Consider the following 27,378-nt stretch of genomic DNA (forward strand, 5'->3'; position numbering starts at 1 on the left):
TCTATGCTAGCATCATGTCATCACAGTCGTTAAACCTTGACAAGGATTTTAAAACAGTTAGGCGAGTGATTCACAGTAGGCTATAAGCTAACCAAACGTTTTCTTCTTTTCATTGCTTTTTTTTTTTTATAAAACATTACGTATGCCTGTTTTAGTTTATATTTAGCTGAGATAATTGTCGGGGAAAACGTCAATGACTTCATCTTAATGCTTTTAGTAACTTTTAGCCCTCTCCCTGTGCTGGGAAAATGTACTTTTTGGTTTCATTAACTATATGACACAAATATCACCTCTCAATTTTATTTAATCAACCTGATTTTAATGTTGACCACATTTTACATCCATAAGTCCAAATTCCAAAATAAAACACCTAACTTCATAGCGCTGTCCATTCACATTAAACACTACATTTCTACCATATCCTGTTGCAGTAATAAGAAGGCTGTTAGAACACAGCTATTTGTACTTTTCAAATGCTTTATGTAAATTAAGTTGTCTTTTTTTCTTCTTTTTATTATTATTTTATTTTTTGTATCGCCCCCGTACTTGACCTGTTTGTATTGCATACACTTGTGGCTGTATACTTGTTATGTGTTCAATAAAAAATAAAAATAAAAAATAAAAGTAACTTTTAGCCCACTTCTTCATTAATCCAGTAGAGGGCGGCAAAGTGCAGGGCAATCCACTCAAAAATACAATTAATTGTAATACAGTACTACACCTATAGAGGGACCTCTCAGAACATCCTTGCATTGGTGGATCAGTGTTACCAAGGGGGCACGAGTTTGATTCCCGGACAATGCAACCTTTTAACTGAACAAATAGGGCAAGCATAATTTTGTGTGCAGAAATATGCTTTTGATTTTTTTTTTTTTTTATATCTTAATGCCAGATGTGACTTTCATGAAAGAGAACAGTTCTCGTTAATGGTTGATGATCCATCCAAACCACTGCTTTATCATTCTGGCATTCTCTGCAAGACTTGAAATGGTCATGCAGGACTCAAAGCAGTCTGAATCTGGATACCACTAACTATGTGCACAATCACATGCTATCTAATACCAATATTTCACGATTGCCACCAACACTGTGGCAATGTATGACAAATGATGGCAGCTTTTTTAGATACAACAAGACAAGAATATGCTTAATGATTAGCTCTGGTAGTTATAACACCAACATAGACAATAAATCAGTGCCTGTCAACAGGGTTTGACAATGACAAGCAATGACTGTGATTGTCTGTGTGCACACAAATGATGCTTGCCTTGTGTGTGTGTGTGTGTGTGTGTGTGTGTGTGTGTGTGTGTGTGTGTGTGTGTGTGTGTGTGTGTGTGTGTGTGTGTGTAAGACAGAAAGCCACTCTGTTTGATAACATCCACCACCTCCCTCACACTCTTCTCTCTTCACCCTCATCCTTGATTAAAGAAGGAGACAAGCATGTCACACATACAATTACACACACACACACACACACACACACACACACACACACACACACACACACACACACACACACACATTTAGAGGATGTGACTCGTGCACTCAGAAAAAGATAGATTGAGCTGTAGCTGATCTGAGAGCAGGAATGCATGGACACATAAAGACGCAGCGAGACATATTAGTGGAGCTTGTCAAGCTTTTACAAGAGCAATGAGGAGCGATGGAAGGAGGAGGGATATGTTGGTGGTGGGGGGGGGTTTGTTCCCATGGAAACTGTGCAGTCAGCACATCTGTACATGTTATGTGCTGTCCTCTCTCATCGGCATCCCGCTGCCTCACCCCACCACAGCTGGACATGACAGTATGCGCTCACATGCACAAGGCGCACACACTCATGCAAATGCGCACAACGGCTGCCCTGACCCCATTGCCATGGCGACCATAAAGCCCTGAACCCATGGTATGTAATCTTAGCATATGAAAAAATGCATATATGCATATATGCATATATGTGTGTGTGTGTGTGTGTGTGTGTGTGTGTGTGTGTGTGTGTGTGTGTGTGTGTGTGTGTGACAGAGACCAGACATCAATGCAAGTTGCTGCTGGCACTGGGCAACTGTTGTGCCCTCTCTGTTTCATCACCAGAATTTTCCCTCCTTTTTCCTCACCCTCACCCCCTCTTTCTTTCTTTCTCTCTCTTTCCCCATCTTTTTCCTTCCCTCCCTCTGTCTCTCGCCCCCTCTCCCTCCAAGCATGAGGAGAATCAATATGTTTTCAATTTGCAGCAGAGCCTTCCTCCTCTGCATCCTAATGAGGCTCCACTGGTCCTTTAACTTCCAGAGAGCGAGAGAAAGGAAGAAACAGAGAGAGGAAAGAGAGAGAGAGAGAGAGAAAGGAAGAAACAGAGAGTGTAATAGAGAGAGAGAAAGAGTGTAAGGGAAGTAGGTAAAGGTGGACCTTAACCAAAGGACATTTCTAATATACAGCTAAGATGTCCAAGTCAGTATCAGAAGAGTATGTGCTAAAGAATATGTCTCTTCTGTTTCACTACAGGCTGTATGATGCCTATAGAGAGAGCAGGAGTTCTGACGTCACATCCGGGTTTGCAGCTGTTCCACTAACTTCTTTAACCTTCCTTGTAATCTCCAGTTGAAAATGTCTTTCATCGGTCTTTCTGTAAAAGTCAAACATGTTATAGGGGTTTTACAAGATAAAAGAGTATCTTCAGCACTTCATGATTTTAACGAAGTTCAACAACGACAATTTAGTTTTAACGGCACAGCAGTGTGCATATTGTACATCATTATAGCTGTTTCTCCTTAATCCAGGATACTCTTTCTAATCTCTAACGTAAGTCGGTGAGTGTGTTACAGCTAAACATCTCCTGATGTGACATTTTGTATATTCTTATATATATAGTCTTTATTGGCTCCTGTTGCTAGCCTGGTCCTATCAGACTCTGGTACATTTCATTTGTACAGAGAGTCTGGCCACTCTCCATTGACAAGTGTTAACTTCCTTGAAGGCGGGTACTCTGTTGAAGTTTAAAACTATTGGATCTGCACAGAGCCACTCTGGATCTGCCATAACCAATCGCTAACGTTTGTTCGTGACGTCGGCTTAGCATCGCTAGCGTTAGCCTTAGCTAACTCATTCAGCACTAACGGAGCGAGCTGGAAAATCGAACTTTTCCCGAACTCCGTGGGGGAGGAGGGCCACAACATCATGGCCACCAACACAACTCAGCAAAGATTGTTCTTGCTCGGGCTTTAACTTCTGGATATTTGGCAGTGTTGCCACAACGGACCGAATGGCTTCGCTCGCATCTTTCTCCGCCGCCATTACGGAACTCACCGAAGGTTACCAAACCTCAGCGTCATCGTTCTCAGCCACTCCCTCTGTTCTCTGATTAGATTTGGCCGGAGAAAACCCAAGAATATACCGCAAACCCAGACAGAGTATTGAAGAAAAATGAAAATTGAGTGGAAGTACCTAGGAGGGCGGAGCCAGGCTATCCTGTTGCTACTGGCGGCTGTAATGACTAGATTTCTCCACCGGGATCTGTCAATATAATCGTATCCTCATGTGCTTGTAAGGCAAATAAATGCAACCTGATTCATTAAGATATATTGTGTCTGAATTACCTTTAATGAGACTGTAATCTGCCTCTTTCATTATACTTGTGGTGAAAGTCTTCCTACACCCCTTTTGACTTGTGATACCACCCTTCTATCCCGCGCTGAGTGGCAAAGCTCCTAAAAATGGCGAGAGCTGTCATAGTGAATAAAAACACACATTTTGATAATGTAAACCCCATTTGAATCACGAATAAACCCTTTTGTATCTTACAAGTGTGTAAGTTTGGAGCATCTCCTTTAAAGATAGGATATAATCTGCGCATGCAAAATTAATATATTCTTGTTGAGATATAATCTTTGCCTAATTGACATTTTGGTCAAAGGGCTGCACTAGCTCATGATAATGGTCCTAAATGAATTAATGAACCAAACATAAGGATTCATTCTTAGAAACCTTTTAAGTTCCAGAGCCTATAATGATGCTCCTACTTTGCAACTCTATAAGGCATGAACAGACTTCTTACTAATGGTGCTACTTGCACTATAGATACACAATTGCTGTACATAAACTAGTAGAGAATAATGACAAACAGGTGACAAAAGATAAGGTGGGCTCTGTGTAGGCTGGTGTTCTTGGGATGAGTGTGTCAGCTCAGTATTATGCACAGTGTGGATACCAGCCAACACACACCAAGGAGAAACACACTGGCACAGGGAATCTTCAACAGGAGGTCAGAATACAAAAGAGAAAAAGTAGGAAAGAGAGACAGACAGAGAGAGAGAGACAGGAAATGGAAAAAGCTGAGTGTGAAAAAAGTGAAAAAGAAATCTTGATTGAGCTCTTGTCTTTCTCTCCCTCTGCTCTGCTCTGCTCTGCCCCCATTAACACTGACTTCTAAGGAGGGAGGGCCACCTCGGGACCTCCTCCGTTCACCCAGGAGACGAGAGGAGAGAGAAGTTCACCTCTGTAACAGCAGGGTCTGGGAGACAATACCTTGGAGGACTGAAAATCCACAGCAATTAGCCCGTCTCTCATCGTACTCAATTCTGCACTTATCTGCTTATTTAAATTGTACCCCTGGCTTAAGGAAGGAGACATACATGTTAGCTCTTAGACCTACAGTCTTGACATTGAATATGAGGCTGTTTATAGATATCCATATAAATGTTATTTGTAAATAAAGTATTTTAGCTGTATCTGTGTGGTTTTCAGCCTTGGAGTCAAGAGCAATACGCCAATATGTCAAGAGCAAGATTTTACTATTATTTTACTATACTATCTACTATTTTAAATCTCAGTTTTATAAGTTGAAAAGGTTCTACAATTACATTATCACAACACATTATCGACATTGTTTTTGCCATTATGATGGCCTATTGTATGTTTTCTTTCCTACCCTCACCTATGGTCATGAAGGCTGGGTCATGACCGAAAGAACGAGATCCAGGGTACAAGCGGCCGAAATGGGTTTCCTCAGGAGGGTGGCTGGCGTCTCCCTTAGAGATAGGGTGAGAGGCTCAGTCATCCGTGAGGAACTCGGAGTAGAGCCGCTGCACCTTCGTGTCGAAAGGAGCCAGTTGAGGTGGTTTGAGCATCTGGTAAGGATGCCCCCTGGGCGCCTCCCTAGGGAGGTGTTCCAGGCACGTCCAGCTGGGAGAAGGCCTCGGGGAAGACCCAGGAATAGGTGGAGGGACTATATCTCCAACCTGGCCTGGGAACGCCTCGGGATCCCCTAGTCAGAGCTGGTTAATAAGGCTCGGGAAAGGGAAGTTTGGGGTCCCCTGCTGGAGCTGCTGCCCCCGCGGCCCGACCCCGGATAAGCGAACGACGACGGATGGATGTTGTATGTTTTTTTATTGTTGTTTTTTTTTTCCTCTCTAAATTCATTAAAGTGAATTTCATGCCGATTCCTCCGGTCAGGGGACACAGTACAAACACATATGTGATAAGATAAAAAGATGGTGATGAAAAAAAAAATCACAAGCAGGACTGCACTCCAATTAAAGTGTTAATTCATGCAAGGAAGTTTCGGGCATTAATAAACAAGTACGCATTTTGCACACGTAAAAGGGGCGTCTACTCATGATTTTTCATTTTTGCTTTTGAGGATTGAGAACCCTCCTACAAATACTTGGGCTGAGTGTGTTTATGTATTATTTATCTAATGCAAATGAATCATGAAATGAGGTCAGGAAGCCATCCCTTTAGTCAGGATAAGAAAACGCTGAAGATACTTCTAGCAGTAGAAAATAAAAATGACACTTTCTAAATTGATACCTGTACCGCTACAGATAGTTAGGTAAATATTTGTGTGTGTGTGCTGTGATTTGGGTGAAATTACGCTTAAAAGAGCTTTGCCTGTTCTCTAATAAACCGATACGTTTTGAATAAATGATCAAAGCTGTACTGTAGCATGTTATGCTCTTTAAGAAAGACCATATTTCTCATACTCTCATATTTGTGAGTACAGTGCGCATGTTGCTGTTTACCCCTCTGGTAACAGCTTTTGATAACAGCAAAAATTTATTCTGACTGGGTCAGCTAATGTGAAAACCAAATTGGAATAAACTAGACTCAGAATAAAGCTGCAGCATGTAAATAGAGTTTCAGCTTTGTGCTACAAAGGAATGTAGCAGATTCACCACAAACTCCGACCCATTTTAGATCAATGTACAGCCTTCCTGTTGTCTCAGTGATGGTCTAATTTGTTTAGGGTAATTATAGTAATGTCTGAAAATGAATGTGGACATGACTTGTTTAAATGATTCCACTTTAAATGTTTCCACTGTAAATGAGAAGAAAGCAAAGCAGAAAAGTGGAAAAGCTGAATTTCACTTTATGTCCAAAAAAGTAAAAACTCTCATGAAGAGCTAGCAGAGCTGGACAAACAGAAGTGTCTACATCCATTCTGAAAGGATTTTCCATGTCTGGTTTTTCTTCATCACTACAACAGTAGATAAAATATAGGGAAAGAAAAGCATGAACCCCTTTACATCAGCACTGACAAAAAATCTTCCATTATTCCCCGACTTAAAACAATGAGTAACTGTCACAATGTGAATGCAGCATGATGCGCTCTTGTAAATATATTCACATCTATATTTTTCACTCCTCTCTTATCTGCTCTCTCTTCCCTACATTGCTAATTCACCGACCCAGCACCTCTTTCTGTCTGGCTGTGACTTTGCTGGTGGCGCTGGAGCAGAGCAGAAAAGGAACTTTCGAAGTAGGCCAGGTTGCAGCAGGTAACGCAGAGTCATTCATGCAGACTGGAAGCTTGGGATGAGAGTGAGAGGAACAGGACACCCTGGCTCACCCTCAGGCAATGAGGGGGAAGAGAGGAGAGAGAGGAAGAGAGAATAGAAAAAGCGCTTGAGAGTGTGACAGAGAGAAGGATCTGAATTGTGAGTTTAAGGAAAATAAAAAACGAAGCGAAAAAGAGAGCAAAGAAAGATAATGCGTAAAAAATTGAAAGACAAGAGACAAATGGAGCCACTGCTTAAATTAGACAAAGAGTCGTGTGCATGTGTCTTCTGCACACTCACACACTCATTCTTTCAGAAACACTAAGAAAGCAGCAGAGATGAACAACATGGCTACAGTAAAACCATTCACACCAGCAGAATTCGCTGCTTTCGGTGCTTTTGCTCGCGGCAGCAAGGTAAATGCCCAGAAAACATCAACTTCAACTTTGGTGAACTTTGACATGTCAACTTGCACTGTCTAACAATGGCAAAGTATCTCAACAATGTTCAGTTTGAAGACGTGGCAGTCCAAGCAAATATTTAAAGCTGTAATCATTGATTAACTGATTAAGCAGTAAAGATTTTAACCACCTGGGGTCAGCTGATCAAGCTGTTAACACAACATTGACATATTATCACCTTATGAAGGTGTTATGTTAAACAGAATTTTCACACCCACAAACACAGAGCAACATGACCATTAGTCTCGCATTGCCAGACCTTCCTCCAGAGCGCTGTGGAGGAGGGTCTGGCTAGTCCATTTAGCATTCCGGGATGGGAGAAAAACATGCTCTGGTTTATTGGCCTTTTCATCAAACCAATCACAATTGTCATGGGTGGTGCTAAACGCTGAACGAAGCCCCGGTGCCGCTGCAAAATAGCCTCAGGAAAGGAACTTCTTTTGGTGGAACGTGTACGTTCAAAAGTTGTTTTAGTTGTGCAACAGAAAACTCAGATTGGACAGATAGTCTAGCTAGCTGTCTGGATTTACCCTGCAGAGATCTGAGGAGCTGTTAACCATAGTCCTCATAAATCCACCAGAGTTTAAAATTCCAACACAAAGAAAGCAGAAGGTAACGGACATCCGGCCGAAAAGAGTGACATCCGGCAGAATTTCCGGCAGCAATGGAGCAATCCCAGAAGTGGAACGTCGTGGATATAGACTGCATTACTATTTATTCGGAGTGTTGAAAAATGTAAGTCTAATATTCACTCTCCCTTTGGCTCCGATTTGGTTTCCACAATGCTTATAGGAAAAATCTGGCTTTTAACTGCAAAATGTTCCACTATGTTCACAAGCTAGTCGCTAACCTCATCTGCTGTTTGGTGCTGGGCAGGTAGTAGGTTCATCTGAGCTGTTTTCTTTGAAAACATCTGTGGCTGTAAATGAGGCTGACAGGAGCAGTGGGACTAAACCTAAACAGTAAAGTTGCGGGCACCTTTAAACTAAAATCATTAACAATCATCATCATACACTACTTCTTGGTGCACAAGCACCATCGTGTTTGGTTTGCTATAAGTCATGAGTGGGTAAATTAATAACCGTGTTCTTGATGCGCTTAGTAAATCACAGCTCCTGCTATTATATTATAAAATAATAGCAGGTATAGCCTAAATATAACAAAAGAAACACCTAAAAAACATAAAAATGAATGAGACTGGACCCTAAAACAAATTACAGAAGTTTCGAACAAAGTCGACAGTTTTATACAACTTTTTTTTAATGCAAAAGTACATAAAATCATGTTGGTGTAAAGCTCTCCACTTTTAGAGATAGTTGGTGCATCATTGAATATGTTTCTTGACAAAGTATTGGCATTGATTCAGAAAGAAAGACCTCCTATGATAGAAACCATGACAAAAAACACAACAAACTGCACGTGTGTCATCGGCATATCGTTTGTGCAGAATGAGCATCCAAAGACACGGCAACAACAATGCAGCAACAATGCCGTGCTGGTCATGATTAAGGGATTTTCTGCCTCTCCTCTGGTCTCTGGCCATCAGTAACCAGAGTGCAGCAGGGACTTGAGGCTGTGGCTGGATGAGAGGAGAGGAGGAGGAGTAGAGTAGAATGTTAAACATGTCCTCTAGACCCCAGAGGAGGAGGAGGGAGGGCGGCCAACATGGCAGACTGTTCTCTCGCTGCTTCTCTCTTCTTCTCTACAGCTCTGTTTCTTTCCGTCTCAATCTTTTTCTCTCACTTTCTTCCTCCCACTCTTATCTGCAGCTTCCTCTCTTCTTTGGAGATCTCTTGTATCTTTCATTTGGAAACGGTTCATATTCATCAGTCTGTGTGTCGTTCACGAATCTCTCAGTTTTGTCACTGTGATTGTAATTCACTCAATGTATGAAATGTTATTAGGCTAAAGGATTTGCGTCACTGAATGAGGTAATTTGAAAAAAAGTTAATCCTGTTCTTTGAATATGATTAATATTGCAATATCATAATACTTTCCTGTACTTTTTTAAGAGCACTTAAACTGCCCCGGTAAACAAATCTCAACATTTTATTTTTCACATTTCATTATATTTTTAAACAGAAGCCTTACAGACAAGATTTTCCCACAGTTGAGACACTAAAAAATTACAAAGGAACTACTTTGTAAATTACACTTCCAACAAGTACCTACAGAACAAAATATGTTGGGACACAGCTAGCCGGCTCTGTCAAAAAGTTAACAAAACCTGAAGCTCACTAATTACCACGCCATATCTCTTTTGTTAAATACATACAAAAAAGTGTAGTTATGCAATGACTTCCTGGAGTCTTGTCATCAGTGTGAGACTGCCAAGCAACCAGAAGGAGGAAGTCACTGCGCCCAGGCAAGAAGTAGTCATATTAACCCCCCCACAAATTACACAAAACAAATGTAAAATGTAAATTAGTAAAGATGTTTGGCATATTTTGTTATCTTTGGACACAGCCAGGCTAGCTTTTTCCCCCTGATTCCAATCTTTATGCTAAGTTTTGCTAACTGTAGCTTTATATTTGCAAAGAGATATGAGTGGTATTGATCTTCTTACCTAACTCTCTTGGCAACAGGCGCATTATCCAAAATGTCGAAATATTCATTCAAACCCATGTTCCAATGCCAAAGCAGGGTCTTTATTTTGGCATGTATAAGTGTAATACATATGCATTTCAACTTAACAATCTGATCCAGGGGTGAATATGTATTTCTAGGTACGATAAGGTAAAGTAACATGGAGAAAAGCATGAGTTAGCGCAACCCTCAAACAAAAAGCAAAAAGTCCACTCTGCATGTAATCACCCACAAATAGTGCAGGCAGCTTTATAGGCCAATCTGTGACAAGACAGAGCCTCCCTCATTACATCCAGATCATACTTCTGCTGCAGCAGTTATGGCCTTTCAAAGTTTGAAGTGTTGACCTTTAATTACAGCATCCGGAACAGGCAACTTAGTGTAATTTCAAAATGCCAAAATCCATTGTTCCAAGTTTCTTCAACAGTAGACCATTAATGTCTTAGGCATCTCCTGAAACATGCTGGATGGATATACGGATGAACTATCAGACTGAACCAGTTGCTATCTTTTTGCTCCTTGGTTTATACATTCACTCTGAGTTCCCTGAATCACTCTGTCAGGCCAGCAGCACTGGCAGACTTGTAGCAGTAGTGAGAAATTTTGCATATCAGAGGCTGCAAATGGCAGCGAGAGATAACTGTGAAAAATCTGAACTTTGATACCTAGAAATCATGAAAGGTTGTGTAAGATTTGCACCTCCTCTGTGGGTTAGCCTTTGTACTGTGTAACCCACAGCTGCGTTGCAGCTCTATGTGTGGGATGTGAGCTCCATGCATCTGAAACGTCATAACTCATCTTCTCTGACAGACTCTATTTCTTGGAGCCAGTACACAATCAGTCTCTTTTGATTTAAATGTAATTCATGATCATGTTGGTAGACAGCAATCCTGTATAGGATCAGTTTGTTTTGTTTTAAATATTTGGATGAGGATATTTGGAATGGAGTTCTACATGTATATTAATCACGTTAAAGAAAGGTCACTCCGCTCATTTTACAGCCAAAGTTTAGTTTTTTTTGTCATGTCACTTCTCAACCCATTAAAAACTGTTGTTACAGGGTTATCCCAGCTTGGGCTTGAGACTTAATATTTTTAATAGAAAGTCTGCATTACAAACTGGAGGTGTGGAGTTTAAAAGACATTGGCACTTAGTCAATTTTGAAGCTGCAGATGCAGAGATATCTTAATGGAGACATTTGTTGTAGCCTACTTCTGTATCAGATTAGAAGAAACTGATCCTACATATCCCATAATGCAACTTCAAAGCATCTTTCTTTAGACCCTTCCCACCTCCTATTCTTTATTAAAAGCATCTCTTGCGAGTCCCCTAACTTTTTGGAAGAGAAATACTAAATCACTGGAGTACCTCTTTAAACTAATTTTGAGTTGACTGCTCTTTTGAGGTTCAGTCTTGCATGCAAATGTGTTTTATTTCTACTGCTACGTTAGCTCACACATTTACCAAACTAACTGTGCAGTATTGTTATATAAAGGGTTACCAAATGGAAAGGAGAGGCAACAATTCTTAAATATCTAACATGGTAAGTCTGGCTTTCTCATTACTGTCTCAAAGGAAGTTTGGTACTTATGTCTTAAATTGTGATTTGTCACTTCTTGTTGTTGATACTGCATGTGCATATTATAAAGATTTGGCAAGGGCAAATTGAGCAAAAAGTACCCTCATCTAATCATGCTGGGATGACATATGTAAACTATAGTAACACTATCCATACATTCACTGTGTGACTTCTTTGAAAGAGATTATTTTCCTACTTAAAGTTTTGAAAGTGACATTTGCTAAAACTACTACAGCACAGTAGTTATTATCTAACTGGTTAGTCCCATTTTTTTAATTAAACATCCCTTTTTCAATGGCAAAGAAGATAAGCAACAAGAGTAGTGATAGATTAAATCTCTTGAATAAAGACATAAACCCCAAGCATCCATGAACAACCAATTATCATTTTCAACCATAGACAGAGATGTAGCTTCAACCTATCTTCACCTCCTTGTAGAGAACAAAACATCAACAGTTTCTGTTGCCTCTAGGCCAGCCTGCTGCACTAAGTATGGGTGTTTTTGTGTGTGTGCATCTGTGTCTAGATCCCTGGCAATCCCCATGAAAATACCATGTGGCCACAGAGCAGCCTATCACAAGAGGGAGACAGTTGCCGTGCTTCTGGATCCAGGGAGGGAGCTGTCCGTTTCAGCACCACGTAGAGGCAGCAGTAACCATGGTGCACTGTGAGGATGAACAGGATGTGACTAATAAAACAGAAACAACAAACAAGACAAGAACATTTTTACACTAACTTGAATATATTTATAAAAATAATAATAAAAAAAACAACACAGAAATTATCCAGACACATTATGCAGATTAGGTCTACAATCATTCACATTACAGGTATTGTAATCCATTTTCACCTATGCACCACTGACATCTACATTTGCATGCACGTACCTAAGTAATATTTCAGCACACAAAGCACACTTAAATACATTGTTTTGTGTACTCTGTGATAATCTTTGGAAAAAGTGTCTCAACATAATGTGAAGTACATTTCAGTGGTGGTGACAGTAAGAGAATCATTGTCTTCTCTGCGAGGTGAGGGGATATGAAACATATGACAGAGTCAAACATACTGACCATGGATCACTGAGCTTTACAACCTAGCCCATCTATTTCTGTTGAACCCATCCAAGCCCTTAACCGCTCGTTCAGGTGTTTTACACTCACTGCTCAACCCTTTGATCATTTGTGTCTCATATCTCCCCCTCACCAGGAAATTAAAATACACATCAGTCTGTTTGAAAATAATAAACCCGCTGACAATAATAACGTGACGCCTTATTGATCCCTGTCAAAAAATTGTCTTTTTTTATTGCACCCTCTTCCATGTAGAGGTCAGAGGTTAGCTACAGAGCAGCACTCCTGGGGATAGTATGGGTGGTGCCTTGCTCCAGGACACTTCAACAGGGCAGAAAGGATGCCAAAGGGATTTGTTTGTACATCTTTCAGTCAAACCTGCTTCCTAATGAAATGGTGCGGATTAGTTTTAATTATCAAGGTCTGTCTCAATACAAATCAATCAATAAATAAAATAACCCATACAATCTAATCCCAGATCCTATGTTAACATGGCCATTACTTCCAATCAAGGTAAAACCCTTTATACTTTGTGGGGGACTTTCAGTGGTTTAGTAACCAGGGGAGGAATTTTACATTCCACAGTTAAAACATACACACTGACATTATTTATTAGGACTATGAAACCTTAAATGTGACTACTTTTAGGCCAGCATATCTCCACTAGAACTTTTTTTCGGTCCGTAACTGTTTCCTTAAAATAACTATAATTAGGTACTATATAGGCAAAGTAGAGACTGTTTTGGGACAGTTTTTTTTAGTTAATGTTTAGTTATTTGAGTGCTTGAGAAGTTGTGGACTTCCAACAGAGAAGTTCCCAAATAGCTACTCAATGTAAGTAAATATTGTAAGAAAAAAATAGTTGAACAGCTACAACACAATAAATGAAATATGAAGTCAGACTACAGCACTGTAGCTGCAATATAACTATTGCTGGTTCAGTTTGAATTTGATCTATTTCTTAATCACATTTTTTATAATTCTGTTTTAATTGATTTCATCCTAATGCATTTCTTTAAAGCACTTTGGATTGACAGAGGATTGACTCTGCATGTTAGGTGCCATAGCCTATAAATACAGTTGTCTTGCTTTGCCTTCAATATTTTTGAAAGGGTATTAAGAAAATAATTCTCCAAAAAAGTTAATGGAACATGCATTTTCTTTTCACTAAGAAGCCACATGGGCTTTTGTCGTCAGAAAAGTGAAATACTGAGATTCAGCATTAAATGAACTGACTTGTTGAAAAGGACTTTTTTTGCAGTGCGCTTGTTTTTGCGTAAGTGCTGCTGCTGCGCACGGAACATCTACCTCTCTCTCTCTCTCTCTCTCTCTCTCTCTCTCTCTCTCTCTCTCTCTCTCTTCCTCGTTCTCTGGTTGTGTCGATTTTTTTTCATCCGCTGCTTCTAACCATCATCCACCCCCTCCTCCTCCTCTCCTCTCTCCACTTCTGTCTCAGCTCTGCGAAGAAGAAAACGAGGAAACCAAGGATTGATGTGTTGCTCGACTTGAAATTTGATTTTTTTTTTTTGCGCACATGTACAGTAATCCCCCCGCGCCTGACAGCCTTTTGATGATTTCTGATGATTTCTTTTATGTGATGACTGTAAACGGCTGTGTGTGTATGTGCGCTCGTTGTACACCGCTTGGCCGTGATATAACCGTCTAGGATCGTTTGGATGCTGGAGGAAGAGGATCTGTCGCTCCGGGAAGCTTCGTCCATCCCTCCGTGTCCTCCTCATTCCTGCGACCGGCTGCATGACCGGTGATGCTCGGCCTCTCCGCCTGGATGCGCCCCTCTCTCCGCGGTGTGCCGTCGGTACCGCTGCCTGTGTCCCCCTATAGCAGATTCCAACTGTCGCCGGAGAAAGGTCTAGGGACCACATATGGAAACTGGGGATCAGAATTTTAGGAAAAAGGAAAACTAAGCAGGCTGTCGTTTGATTTGATTAACTTAATATTTTTTCTTCCTCTTTTTGGCTTGATTTTTTTATTATTTGGAGGGAGGGGTTAATCGTCCCTGGTTGGTTTATTTTCCTTTATCTCTTAAGGAATGGCTGGTTTTCATGGCAGTCATGGTACCGGCTGATTATTTGCCATTATTTATTATTCTGTCCTTGATTTTGGGGGAGCGCTTGATTCTGCTGGTTTGAATTTGTTCTTTCATTTCTTTCAGCACATCCAGTCCTTATTTTGTTCAACACATTCTGGGCCCTGCCTGTCTGTCTTGCCTGTCTCCCGTCACCTTCTTCCCACATAATACATGTGATAGCCTGATTCTTTAGAAATGCCTGAGATGAGCTTCCAAAATTCACTGATCCCCTGGGTAACATCAAGTTAGTCAGATCTCATCCCGAATTGTGTCATCATCTGTTGGAGGTCTCTGCTTTTTACTTTTTTTGGGGCCATTTTAAAGATATCAGACTGCCAAGTGTGTTAGTCTTAATCACCCTCCACCCCCACACCCCCATGTTTCTTCATCCCTTTTCAGAATGAATTAATTCACACTGCATGCATGCGCGTGTTCGTCCGTGTACAGGTGTGTGCGAGTAAAAGTTTAGCTCTGTGAGCGTGTGTGTGCGTGTGTGTGTGTGTGTGTGTGTGTGTGTGTGTGTGCATCTGTGTTTGTGTGTGAGCCAGAGAATAACAGTGTAGGCTGAACGTGACAGCCTATGTGGGAAAAATCAAGCGCTACATGCACATCATTCCATACATCACCGTTTAAGCTGTGAGGATTGTAATACATGCAACTGCTTTAGTCAGCTCAGAAATCCTGAGACGACAACAGAGAAACAGAGCAAAATCCTCCATCTTCTCATTACCTTGGCCTTTTTTTGAGAGTTTGACGTTTAGAGGCCTTCTAACTCAACAAAGGAGGACCTAGATCGCAGACCAGGTCTCTTGTGGGATCTGCTAGAAGCCTGTGTTTTTTAGGTCAACATTTTGTTTTCCAGAGCAGGGCAACTTACTGCCACTTAAGGAGTAGAATTTAGACACCGTTGTAGCTAAAGGTTCTACCATCCTAACCAAAGTCTGTTTTTGCCCGTCTGTTGGGCCAAACAGACAACCCCCAAAACCTTCAACCTCATCTTAATTTTTTTCACTTATTTGCTGTTCCACCCCAAAACCAACCATACGATTTCCCCCGAGCTCCCCTAATTCCCCCGCCCCCCCAGCCGCCCCCCGCTACCGTCGTCCTCCCGACACAACCCACCCCCCGTTTTCCGAGCTGGCGTGGCGACGCAAACTCACAAATATTTACTTCCTGTACATCAAGAGGAAAGGGGGCCCCCCTTTCGTGGAATGCGGCAACATGGGTGTGTTTGACCGCGGAGTTCAGATGCTGCTGACCACGGTGGGGGCCTTTGCCGCCTTCAGCCTTATGACCATCGCCGTGGGGACAGACTACTGGCTGTACTCGCGCGGTGTCTGCAAGATCAAGAGCACCAACGAGAATGAGACCAGCAAGAAGAACGAGGAGGTGATGACGCACTCGGGCCTCTGGAGGACCTGCTGCTTGGAAGGTGAGCCGGAGATCTACTGGAGAAGCAACAATATATACACACATACACCAACAACACCCCGCTCAGGCACACGGGCAGATCGATTCCTACATGCCCACACACACAAACACACAGTCCTGCATTTACACTCGTAATGCCTGCACATACACTCACATGTCTGCTCTATTCTCTACGTATTCAGCATTACTTTCTACACATTAAAACATGCTTATTCTCCCTAACCTACACACACCTCTGCTTATCTATCTATCTATCTATCTATCTATCTATCTATCTATCTATCTATCTATCTATCTATCTATCTATCTGCATACTTCCTTCTCCCTGCTTGCAATTTGTGACATCATATCCTTATTTGCCAAGTATTATAAGTCCCACTCTTTCATTTCGTAGTGATTTACTCTTACGTAATTTTAAAATTGCAGAATTCTTCCCATCTTCACATTTAGTTAAGTGTAGGAAGGAAGTCTTAACCTAATGTTGAAACATTGAGCGATGAATGCAGCTTCTTCTAACAGGTGTGTTGGATAAGGCTGCCAACAAATGGTGTTTGGTTGCTTTCCTTTCCAGGGTGTGGGTTGTCATTTTGGTCATGGCTGGTGTACGGATTGGCATTTTAATTGTCCCAGCAGAGAACTCCCAAACTGGACCCCAAAGGACATGCATGGTCCAACTGACTCATATGGCCACCAGTCCTGCTATAAGCTTGCAATTGTTGTCATTTTACATTCTGCTGAAAGGGGAAATCTGTAAACACTAGACTGTACACTAGAATCTATTTGAGATTTTCTTAAGTCTATTTTACAATAATTGTATATTCCTTTCCCATGTCTATGAAGGGAGAGTTTAGCACTCACAGTAATCCTTCCTCCTTCCCATACTATCATTGAGTTAAAGCTGATTTCAGCAGTTTGATTCAGCCAATTCAACTTTTTAAAAGATCAACCTGGACAGTTGCATCTGTGTTTGGAATGGTGAATGTAAAGAGAAAGGGAACTGCTATGCAGGTTTGTTTGGGAGCTGAGATGGAGAACAATCCAGTTTAAATGTGGTACAAACTGACTTTGCCCTACATAACATCATTGAAACTTGTGGACAAAGACATGTTTTGGGTGTGTGCATGAGAGAGCAACACATGAGAGTGTATTTGAAAGAAAAAAGCAAAATCTTAACATCATGTAGTGTGTGATGTCTTCTAGTGTGAATATATTTGCGATCACACAGAATAAAAACTGTGAAATGTCTCTGTATGTGTGAAGTAAGGTAGGATTTTAAAATTCCTGTGATCTGAGTGTGTCCTCTTCCTAATCCCAACAACTGGCACTAAATACCCAACTGTTATCCTTAACTTCAGCCTGTTTCTAATTCTAAACATACATATAAGTCATAAGCCTCAAATACTTTCTAAAAAGAATAGAGTGCTAAACACTAAAGTTGAAAAGTTTGCTGTAATAGTAGTAATACAAGCACACACACACGCACACGCACAAGCTCAAGCGCACACACACACGCACACGCACGCTACACACACACACACACACACACACACACATAGTGTGTGTCACTATCTTTGTGGGGGACCCGTCATTGACATAATGCATTCCCTAGCCCCTTACCCTAACCTTAACCATCACAACTAAATGCCTAACCTTAACCCTTACCGTCACCCTAACCATAACCTAATTCTATCCCTAATCCTACAACCAAGTCTTAACCCTCAAACAGCCCTTTAAAGTTGTGGGGTCCAGCATTTTGGCCCCACAAAGCTGTCCGGACCCCACAAGTATACTGGACTCCCGGTTTTTGGACCCCACGAATATAGTTAAACAAGAACACACACACACACGCACACACACGCACACATGCTGCAGAGGGTGAGGACACACTCCTACTTACACCATGCCTGTGTGATCCATCTTCCTCCTAAATCACATAAAACCCTGCCCCAGATTCACCTGATTCACAGGACAAAGCCATGTGCTGACATAGTTTTAGTGCATTTGCGGTACTTCTCCCCTGATTCGATTGGTCGTCTTTCAGTGACTGCCACAACAATAGCTGATGTCTTGTCATTATAAATGTGGGTTTATGAGAGAAGGAAGGACAGAGAGACGCAAAATACAAACAGAGACGGATTATCTTAAAGTTTGACACAGCAATTTTTTGCTACTACAACTTTCTGTCCAGTTTCCGACTTTGAGCAAACAGTTTTAATGTATGCACTAATGCTTTGTTCGTTATGTAAATACATCGAAATTTGGCGGTAATTATGACGTGGAATGACACACGTTGCTGAGTCAACACTCTTTCTATAGTTTGATGTATTGTATGTCATAATAACCACCTACCTATTACTCATGTAGTGTGTGTGTGTGTGTGTGTGTGTGTGTGTGTGTGTGCGTGTGCGTGAATGCTGAGACGTGACTCTCTCTTATTGTGACCTCACATTGTCACATCGGTTGAGCCATACAGCCTGATCCTGTCACACACCTGGTTATTCATTGTCTCAAGGCCTCAATGTAACATTAAAATATATTACAATTTAAACTGTAATGAGCCCCTCACCTCACCTTCAAGTGTAATCATTTAAGGACACTAAGATCTTTACAACATGCTATCTAAATTTACAGATCTGACATTACAAACAAAATAAGCAGATGTTGGAGATCAAGTAAAGCATGTGACATTTAAATTTGTGATTTGTTGTATCTTAATCATTATGAACTAGTGTCAGCATAATGTCATCTCGCTCATCTTAAAATGAAATATTAACCCCTTAATTCTTACAAAAATGTAGATCATGAAGCATTGGAGTTTGGTGTTATTGGTCAGTCCCTGATTGTGCTTATTTCATGACTTTCCACAGTCATTATAGAACTGTTACATTGCATTATGCTCTCTTCAAGGAGTCTCATATTATTGCCAGTTGGCCTGCCACTTGACTTTATGCCATTCAACTCTAAAATCATGCCACAAACTCAAATGATGGTTATACATACTCAACTGTTCTCCAACTTCACAGTGTTGCTACAGTGCACGCCTCACTTCCACAATATACCTTGCCAACATTTAGCTACTGTATTGTTTCCTTGGGATTGGCTCATAGCACGTTAAACTACCCCTGGATGTGAGTCTTTTCAGGTTAATTTCTTCTGCTAATAGGGAAGATATTACAGCACACCATGTGCAGGTGAAGCTGAAACATTATAATAGACAGACAGTTGTTTAAAAAATCTCACATTACATCACTACATTCAGTATTTCTTCACTGCCCTGGAAAAAAACAAAACATCTTTATTCTGCTACAGTGGCTAACTTAGTTTTACCACCGCTGTCTATCAGAGTGAAACAAAATCTGTATGATGCCCTCAAATACTATACTATATTATTCATCATTATTTAACAGACAGTTTTACAATTTATGTTACATGTTTATTGATGCTTCTCAAACTTTGTTGAGTTCTTGCCCCTGGCTACATCTCTGACCTTTTGACCGTCTTTGGAGTAAAAAGGTGAGGCCTTGAGGTTTTTAAGGCCTAAAATAATGATGCCTTGGCTATATATCCTTTGTTAAATAAAAAGTCAAAGTTAAAGATAAGATGGTGTCCAGGCTTTGGCTGTTATGTCCCTCTGCCTGTGGCAAACTTTGCAGCTTGCCTAAATTAATGCTTAGCACCATACAAAGTTAGAGTACAATGTGGTTTATATAGCTTCACATGTGTGAGCGGTTCCAGAATATCAAACAAGAAAAGTCTGATACACAATTATAGATTTTTGACATAAGAACAGTAATACATGTAAACTAGACAAAGAGCAAAAGCCTTTTTTTATTCAATCGTTACGACAGTTATAAATATAACTATGGTTTTATGAATTCTGCATGACCAACAGACACGCTGGAGGTAATAGCAATAGACAAGAAACTGGTGTAGGCATTATCTATGGGCTTCTCCTCGCATCCATGGCTATTCCTTCTAGTATCTTTGTGAACCCTCCTCCCATGAGGGCCCTGTTTACTCATCTACTTCTACACTACTATGGTTTGGTTTAAAAAGAATACATTTTGCCACATTTAAGACTCACGTCAACACTACTCTGGCATTTCGGAGCCTCTAGAATGGAGACATTTGGTAACACAATTTGGTTTTAAAACTCCCACGTTGCTTTGTAGTTTGGACGGGCCCAAACAGAGACCTTTGGAAACGATGATGCACGTCAGACAGGCTTATCAGTTAGGTATGCTTACATACCTTTCAGTAACAGTTCCACCTCGTCTTTTTGCCATTATTGTTCTTTCTCCAAAGTATTTTCAACTTACACATCATCATCATTTTTATAACATTAGGCAATCTTCAATCTTACAGTTTACACCGACACGTGCCTAGTGTATGTGCAGACAGACATACAGTCATTCCCTGGCTGCAATGATGGTGCAGAGACTCACAGAGCACAGTTGCGAAAGACCCGGAAATGCTGACCAATCAGAGCAGACTGGGCTTTTTCAGGAGTGGGGCTTAAAGAGACAGGTGCTAAAACGGAGCGTTTCAGACAGAGGGAGAATAAAGGTATATTTAGACAGACAGGATGAGATAAATAAACAGTTTGTTTAACATTAAAGCATGTAAATGTGTTCTAGTAGAAATCCAAAGTACATGTATGAACATGAAAATGAGCATGATATGGGACCTTGAATGTAGAGTAGTTGTGAAAGAAATGTGTTGTTAGATGAACGCTGGCTATGGAGGACAAAAACAAAGCTCGAACCAATCAGGTTTGGGACTACAAGAATTGGCAGCAAGACACCAATGCCAGCTGTATACATAACCTGCGCAATAAGTGAAGGAAAATGAAGAATTGCTGGGTGTTAGGCTCCTTTATTAGGTCACTTACATCACCCAGAATAAAGTTGAACTAATGATCACTTTCTACGAGAAAGAATAAAAAGACCCATGAAAAATGTTGAATTTTTGTTTCTCATTAAAAATTAGTGTTCTTGTTTCTTGTTCTGTACTTTGTGTTCATCATCTTTTTATCCTGCAATATGAACTTTCACTCTTCTCAACGATTAACTGGTTTCATTTGAAAATTACCTCAAAAGGAAACAGTGAGCAACTTGTTTCAAATCACTGCTTTTTCAAGCTCTGTTGTTAAGAATGTGATATGCACGTGTGATAAAAGCTACCTGTGATCAACCATATGACCAAATTATGTAATGATGACAAGGTCATGGGAATAAATTCATTGCTGCAAGTTTGTTGTGAGTTTAGGGACAAAATGTGTTATTTTTTTAAGACAGAGAACATGAATTCTTGGCAGAGTTGCAAAATTGTGTCAAATCACCAACACATTTTGTCGATGTGAATGCAGCCACGCCAACTCACTCCATGTGATATGCTTATTTTCCCCGCTAAGTGGCTTTACTTTTCACACTCTAAGCTTGCTCAGTGTCCTTGGCACTGGAGATTTGAAATGGTTAAGAGCAGAGAAGAATCTGAGAGAGATCCAAGCTCGCTCTGTGTGTTTCGCCTTCAGAGCTACAGTTGCTTTATAGCTGTGTGGTGCAGAGAAAGAGAGAGAGAGAGAGAGAGAGAGAGAGAGAGACGAGAGAAATTGGGAGGTGTTGAGAAAGAGAAAAAAGAGGGAGAAAAAAGAACTAGAGAGAGAAAGAGCAAGCAGCCCTGGTTTTCTGTCACACCCCCTCAGGCATCCTGTGCTATCTTTAACACACAGGCCTACGTTTTATCTAACCTATCTTGCCCCGGCTTTTAACATAATACGTCACAGTGCATGCTTTTTATTTCAATGCTCAGGACATGATGTACGTGATTTGCAGATACCAGTGACTGACTGACTGACTGACTGACTGTTATCACAGCAACATGTTTGCATCACGACACAGGAAAGATCACACATGGCAGTTTCATGTTGAGCGTTGAGTTCTGTATAGCAGATTCGAATATGCCTCAGCCTCCATGCTTAGGCCTGTATACAAATGTTAGGGTGTTTGAGTGTGTGTGTGTTTGTGTGTGAGGCAGGCTGTCTCAGAATTGGAGTGCATTACAGCGATGACATTAATTATGCTAATAGCCATCAGCTCCGTTAGCTTTGCAGTGCTGATCGTCAACAGAGCCTCTCCACGCTGCCTCTTTATCTAAAGCCCCAGCTAGTGATACGCCAGGATAGGAGTAACTCATTACATGGAATCAGATTACAAAGAATAATGCACACCGCCTCCTTATCTAAAGCTCCAGTTAGTGATACGCCAGGAGTAACTAATTACATGGAATCAGATTACAAAGAATAATGCACACCGCCTCCTTATCTAAAGCTCCAGTTAGTGATACGCCAGGAGTAACTAATTACATGGAATCAGATTACAAAAATAATGCACACCGCCTCTTTCTCTAAAGCTCCAGTTAGTGGTTCAGTGGATGGGGGGGGGACATGTAATCTGATTACTGAAGTAATCTGGTTGGAAAAAAAAATCTTATGATTTTACGTGTCAAGCCCCAGTCGGACATATTGTAGGTAGAGATGGGGACTAGCAAATTACATTTAATCTGATTCCAAAAAGAACACACACGGGTGCTTTATCCAAGGCTTCATTACGTGACATGATGGGATGTATTCAAAAGTCAACTGTTTATGTGGGATTTGGGATCTGTAGGCTGTCAGTCACGAAAAAATGTTGATGATGAAAATACAGACAAATGAATATTATTATTATGATTTAAGGAGATAGTTCCACTGTTTAAATTACAGCCTGCAGTTGTCAAAAATGCAAATCATTACCTTTCATTTTGTCCTTTTCTGGTGGGTTCTTAGTCTCTTGGTCAGATAATGAGCATTACACCTGTAGGAGTTAGTGAAGCACAGATTTTATTTGGTTGTTGCATACTGTAAGTTGTCACATGTTCTATAAATTGATGACATTCAAGGTGTTCAGCAGTTTTCGTGTATTATTTGATTGGTGGAATATTAGTAGAATAATTGTGATTTACAATCAGTCGTTCCTTGTGTGTTGAAATAAGTCCATAACATTAAGTATATATATATGTATTGCAGGTGATGATACTTTAAGGATGTTTAGTGCACATGTGTAAAATCAGTAATTCAGAAATGGAGAAGCCTGCTTGGTGTGAAAAACAACATGTGTTTTGACCATGTATTATATTATGGGATACAACATCAAATAAGAAATGGCACATGGTCTGTACATTTTGATAAAATGCACCTTTTCTAAAATATTGTCTGTCTATATTATATGGCTACACCGAATGTCATTTTTTATTTACATTCAAAGCTTCTATTGATGGTTTTCAAATGAAGCTTTAAATGTCTGTCGTCATATTTTTTTGATGTTATCACCCTTAAAAAAAGAACATTTCAGACTGCAACCAACACATTTTTGCGGTGTTAGAAAATCATTTAGTATTTGATTTGATTAATAATGTTAATGGATGGATCATAACTGTCCATCCGAACTGATGAAACGGTTTAAGTTTGAATGATGAAAATGCATAATAAGGAACATCTGGAGTTGGACCAGATGTCACTAAAGTGTATTATTTCCCACACATAAGTAACCAATTTTAAGGAGAGCAGAGGTCAAAGCCATGGTCCCTCGGATAAAAATGCTAAAGATTGGGAAACACTATTTATAGTGTATTATGGAGTGCTGGGTAAGGAAATTGGAGGCATTGTTCTGCCTCGGCACTGAGGCCGGCAAACAGTCAGCATCCAGCAGCGCTCAGTGGGCGTGCTGTTGTTGATACTGTAATAGAAGTGACTGACAGGTCACGGCAGCTGTCAAACCTCAGCCGTCAATGTGCAGCAACCACCCAATTCCTGGAGACTCTTCTTCTAACGAAGGACCAAAAAATTTGAAATTATTTTTAGCTTCATAACTTATTTAAATGACAATATCTCTATTATGTGATGTCTAAGCCCACCCAGATTTTGCAATAACAGCCCGAGGCTATTATAGTTTTTTTATACTACACATACCTCCTGAAAATCACATCACAACGCATCTCTTTACACAAAAATAGTCCCTTTCAAAAATCATAATTTGTCATTATTGGAAAAACTACAATACATGTTAATAAAACAAAAGTATTAAAGTAAAGTATTTGGTTTGCGTTTTCATTGTCAAGAAAGAGCATATCTGCAGGAAATATTCAAGTGAGTTGATAAGAAGTCCTGAAGGCGTGGTGACCATGCAGCCGATGGCAAGAAGCACTGTATTCATTAACCTCAGAGTTTAAAATGTCAAAACTTTATCTATAATAACCCTTTTAATGTGGCTACAGATTTCCCACTGATTTCCCTTCATGTGCTTTAAGGTTGGAAACATCATCTTAGTCCACACTGTCCGACAGTATCATGTACAGCACGCATCAGTTGTATCAGATGTTTGGAATCTTTAAGAACATTCTGATCTCAACTACAATTCTAAATAAAGTTCTGTCGGTTTGAACAAAGTTTAGCTGAATAGAATGAGTTTGAGTGACATTTTGAATGGTCAGTCGGTTCAGAATCACCTTTTTTTGGCCAAGTTTGTGTACACCTACAAACAAGGAATTTGACTCTGGTTTTAGTTGCTCTTAATGTACTTACATACAGTACCTAGAACAATTGAAAGGAAGATAGAGATAGACATGCAGCTAAAAACAAGGACAACAAAGACCGACAAAGATATGTAACAAATAAACATTACTAATATGTACTGTATATACGCTACAAGCAACATACTGTAACAGCAATATATAGAAAAAAGCAACAATTACCAACATTCATTGTCTATATATCTAAGTGTCAACCAACTAATCCGGTTGAACTGGAGAGTTGAAAATCGCTGTGACTGTTAGAATATCACAGACATAACCAATACTTTACTGCTGCAGTTTAAATAGCTAGAACAGGCAATAAAGTTTGAGACTTAAACAAAGACAGCAACATTTACACTGGATAAACATCACAACCTAAACTTTGAAAGACTAAATTCCACATTTGTGCTCATAACGGCATGCACTTCTATAAAAGTGCTCACACACACACACACACACACACACACACACACACACACACACACACACACACACATCTCGGCGTCCTGCATGCAGCCATCACACGCCCCCTCGCTCGGTCCCCACACTCCTCCATTCACCAGCTATCAAGTCTGCGCCAGTTGGATTCACTCTGTGTGCCTGTCATCCTGGACGGATGGCCCCGCGTCGGTGGTCCAGCTGTGGAGGCTGGCTCCAGAGATCTAGCCTGTCACGGACTTCCATGATGGATCTTGCCCCAGGACAGTCGCTCGTTCCTAGGCACAGACTGGCGCTGCCCTGGGGGCCCCAGCCTTGACAGGTGGACCTCAGCAGGCTCTAAATGCTGCTATTAATCTCCATCACGGCGAGTTTGAAAGCAAGCAAGGTGTGTGTGACAGGAGATATGTTTCTGGGAATGAGGTGTGAGTGTCTGAGAGTGTGTGCTCTGTGTGTGTATGTGTTTGTACCAGCATTCAATTTTAGCTTTCATCACACTCAAAATCATTTTGTTACTGAAGACATAAAAACCTTTTGAACCTTTGAGAACCTCACCACGTTTAATATTTTCCACCTTATAGTGGCCTAGATTGACAAAATACGCCTCTTTGGGCTTATGAAACTTTTTTTTACATAAAACGCTTTTGCAAATTCACAATTGTCAGTTTAGGAAGAATGTTCTTTTCGTCCTAAGCTATGATAGGAAAAAAGGTTTTGGAGACATGATGTGTCATCATGACAGCTGTGATAGAAGCAGAGCATTTATGATCCATGTGTAAAGGTGATGTTTACTGTAAGTCAAGTCATGAGTCACATAGATTGTAGCTACAGAAACATGGTAGTGTTGCTGCTTTTATTGATACTTGCAGAAATAGGTATTATATACATGTTTATATGTTATGATGTGTAACATGTACTGTATGGTTTGCAAGTGCATGCATTTGTGTGTGTGTGTGTGTGTGTGTGTGTGTGTGTGTGTGTGTGTGTGTGTGTGTGTGTTCTTGTACTTCTACCTTTGTGAGGACCAGGTTGTAGATCTTCAAAGGGCTCTTTGGAGGTTAAGACTTTAAAGGCCCTGAAAACGTATTTACCCAATCAGAAGATATGCTGTACATTTTCATAGTCATAGGCAGTGTTGGGCAGTAATGCACTACTTAGCAATATATAACTGTAATATTATAACTTTCCACAGTAACAAGTAGTGTAAGGGACTACGATTTCCAAAACAATAATTATATTACAGTTACTGATTCAAGTAATACTGCGTTACCCAAATGTGATTTGTTTTTTGTCCAAAATAGGCTTTCTTATACAATGACGTGACGTGTACGCTTGTCAATATCACACTTGTGTAGTTTGTGTGTGTGTGTGTGTGTGTGTGTGTGTGTGTGTGTGTGTGTGTGTGTGATAACAAAAATCCTCTTCAGACTATAGAAGACAAATTGTGACGATTCACCTCCTAATTAGCGACAAAAACGTAATGTAAACGTAACCAAGTAGTTTTTGTGCCTAGATGTAACCAAAATGTGACTGTTTCACAACGTGAACAACGTAATTAAAACCGCGACTGTTAAGTTCTCTGGTTTAGATATGAGGACGGAAAATGCTCCTGTGGGTTGTCCTTCCTGCCACTACTAGAGGTGTTAATTTATCCTATGGGTTAAATTAAAGGGTAGGAATAAACCTTTATGGATGTATGGTTTGGAGGACTTTGGTTATTTTGCTGCCTTTGTTCAATCCATAGTTTGATCCATAGTCAGAATGGCCACAGTTATGAGAATAAGACCCAGGTTAAAATTTCTTTCAGATTAAAGTTATGATGAAGTTAGGTAATAGCATATTAATTACAAGGTATACTTGTATATGATTGTGAATACCTGTGCACATACACAGTTGTTACATGTTTGTATTTGCATAGACTACATTGTAGAGGCCTAAACCTGCCCACACAGTGAACGTGTGGGCAGGCTTGCTGCTACTATGCACACACTAGCACATGCTTATGATTGCTTTATTGTACATGTGATATATGTTGGTGTGCATAAGTATATGCCATAAAAGATAAGGATTATAGCGCCAAGTGATGCTGTTAAAGTGTTCGTGTATGATTGAAGCTACGGAATGCAGAATGCAGCTTCCTGGAAAACTATGACTGGTAAATCATGACCTCAATCTGCAAAGGTAGGCTTAAACAAAAACTCCTACCATGTAAAATATAAAGATTTTTTTAAGTAGGCTAATCCTGTCCATCTGTTCAAATCAAAGAAGAAGAAATACATCGAGAAGCCTTTAACAACTATTACAACTTGGCACTGTAGAAATAAAATGAAGCAATATAAGGGCT

At 40.3% G+C, this 27,378-nt stretch overlaps 1 protein-coding gene across 1 annotated transcript in view; it reads left to right on the forward strand.

Annotated features, from left to right (window-relative positions):
* Nucleotides 1–15,767: 15,767 nt before the first annotated feature.
* Nucleotides 15,768–27,378, forward strand: part of cacng2b (calcium channel, voltage-dependent, gamma subunit 2b) — a 71,361-nt gene continuing 59,750 nt past the window's right edge. The window contains exon 1 of the mRNA XM_078268167.1: nucleotides 15,768–15,987. Within this exon, the coding sequence (XP_078124293.1) occupies nucleotides 15,777–15,987 (211 nt within the window). The 5' untranslated portion in view covers nucleotides 15,768–15,776. The remainder of the gene's footprint in view (nucleotides 15,988–27,378) is intronic.

Source organism: Sander vitreus, chromosome 2 (genome assembly GCF_031162955.1).
Source record: "Sander vitreus isolate 19-12246 chromosome 2, sanVit1, whole genome shotgun sequence".
NCBI classification, from domain to species: domain Eukaryota; kingdom Metazoa; phylum Chordata; class Actinopteri; order Perciformes; family Percidae; genus Sander; species Sander vitreus.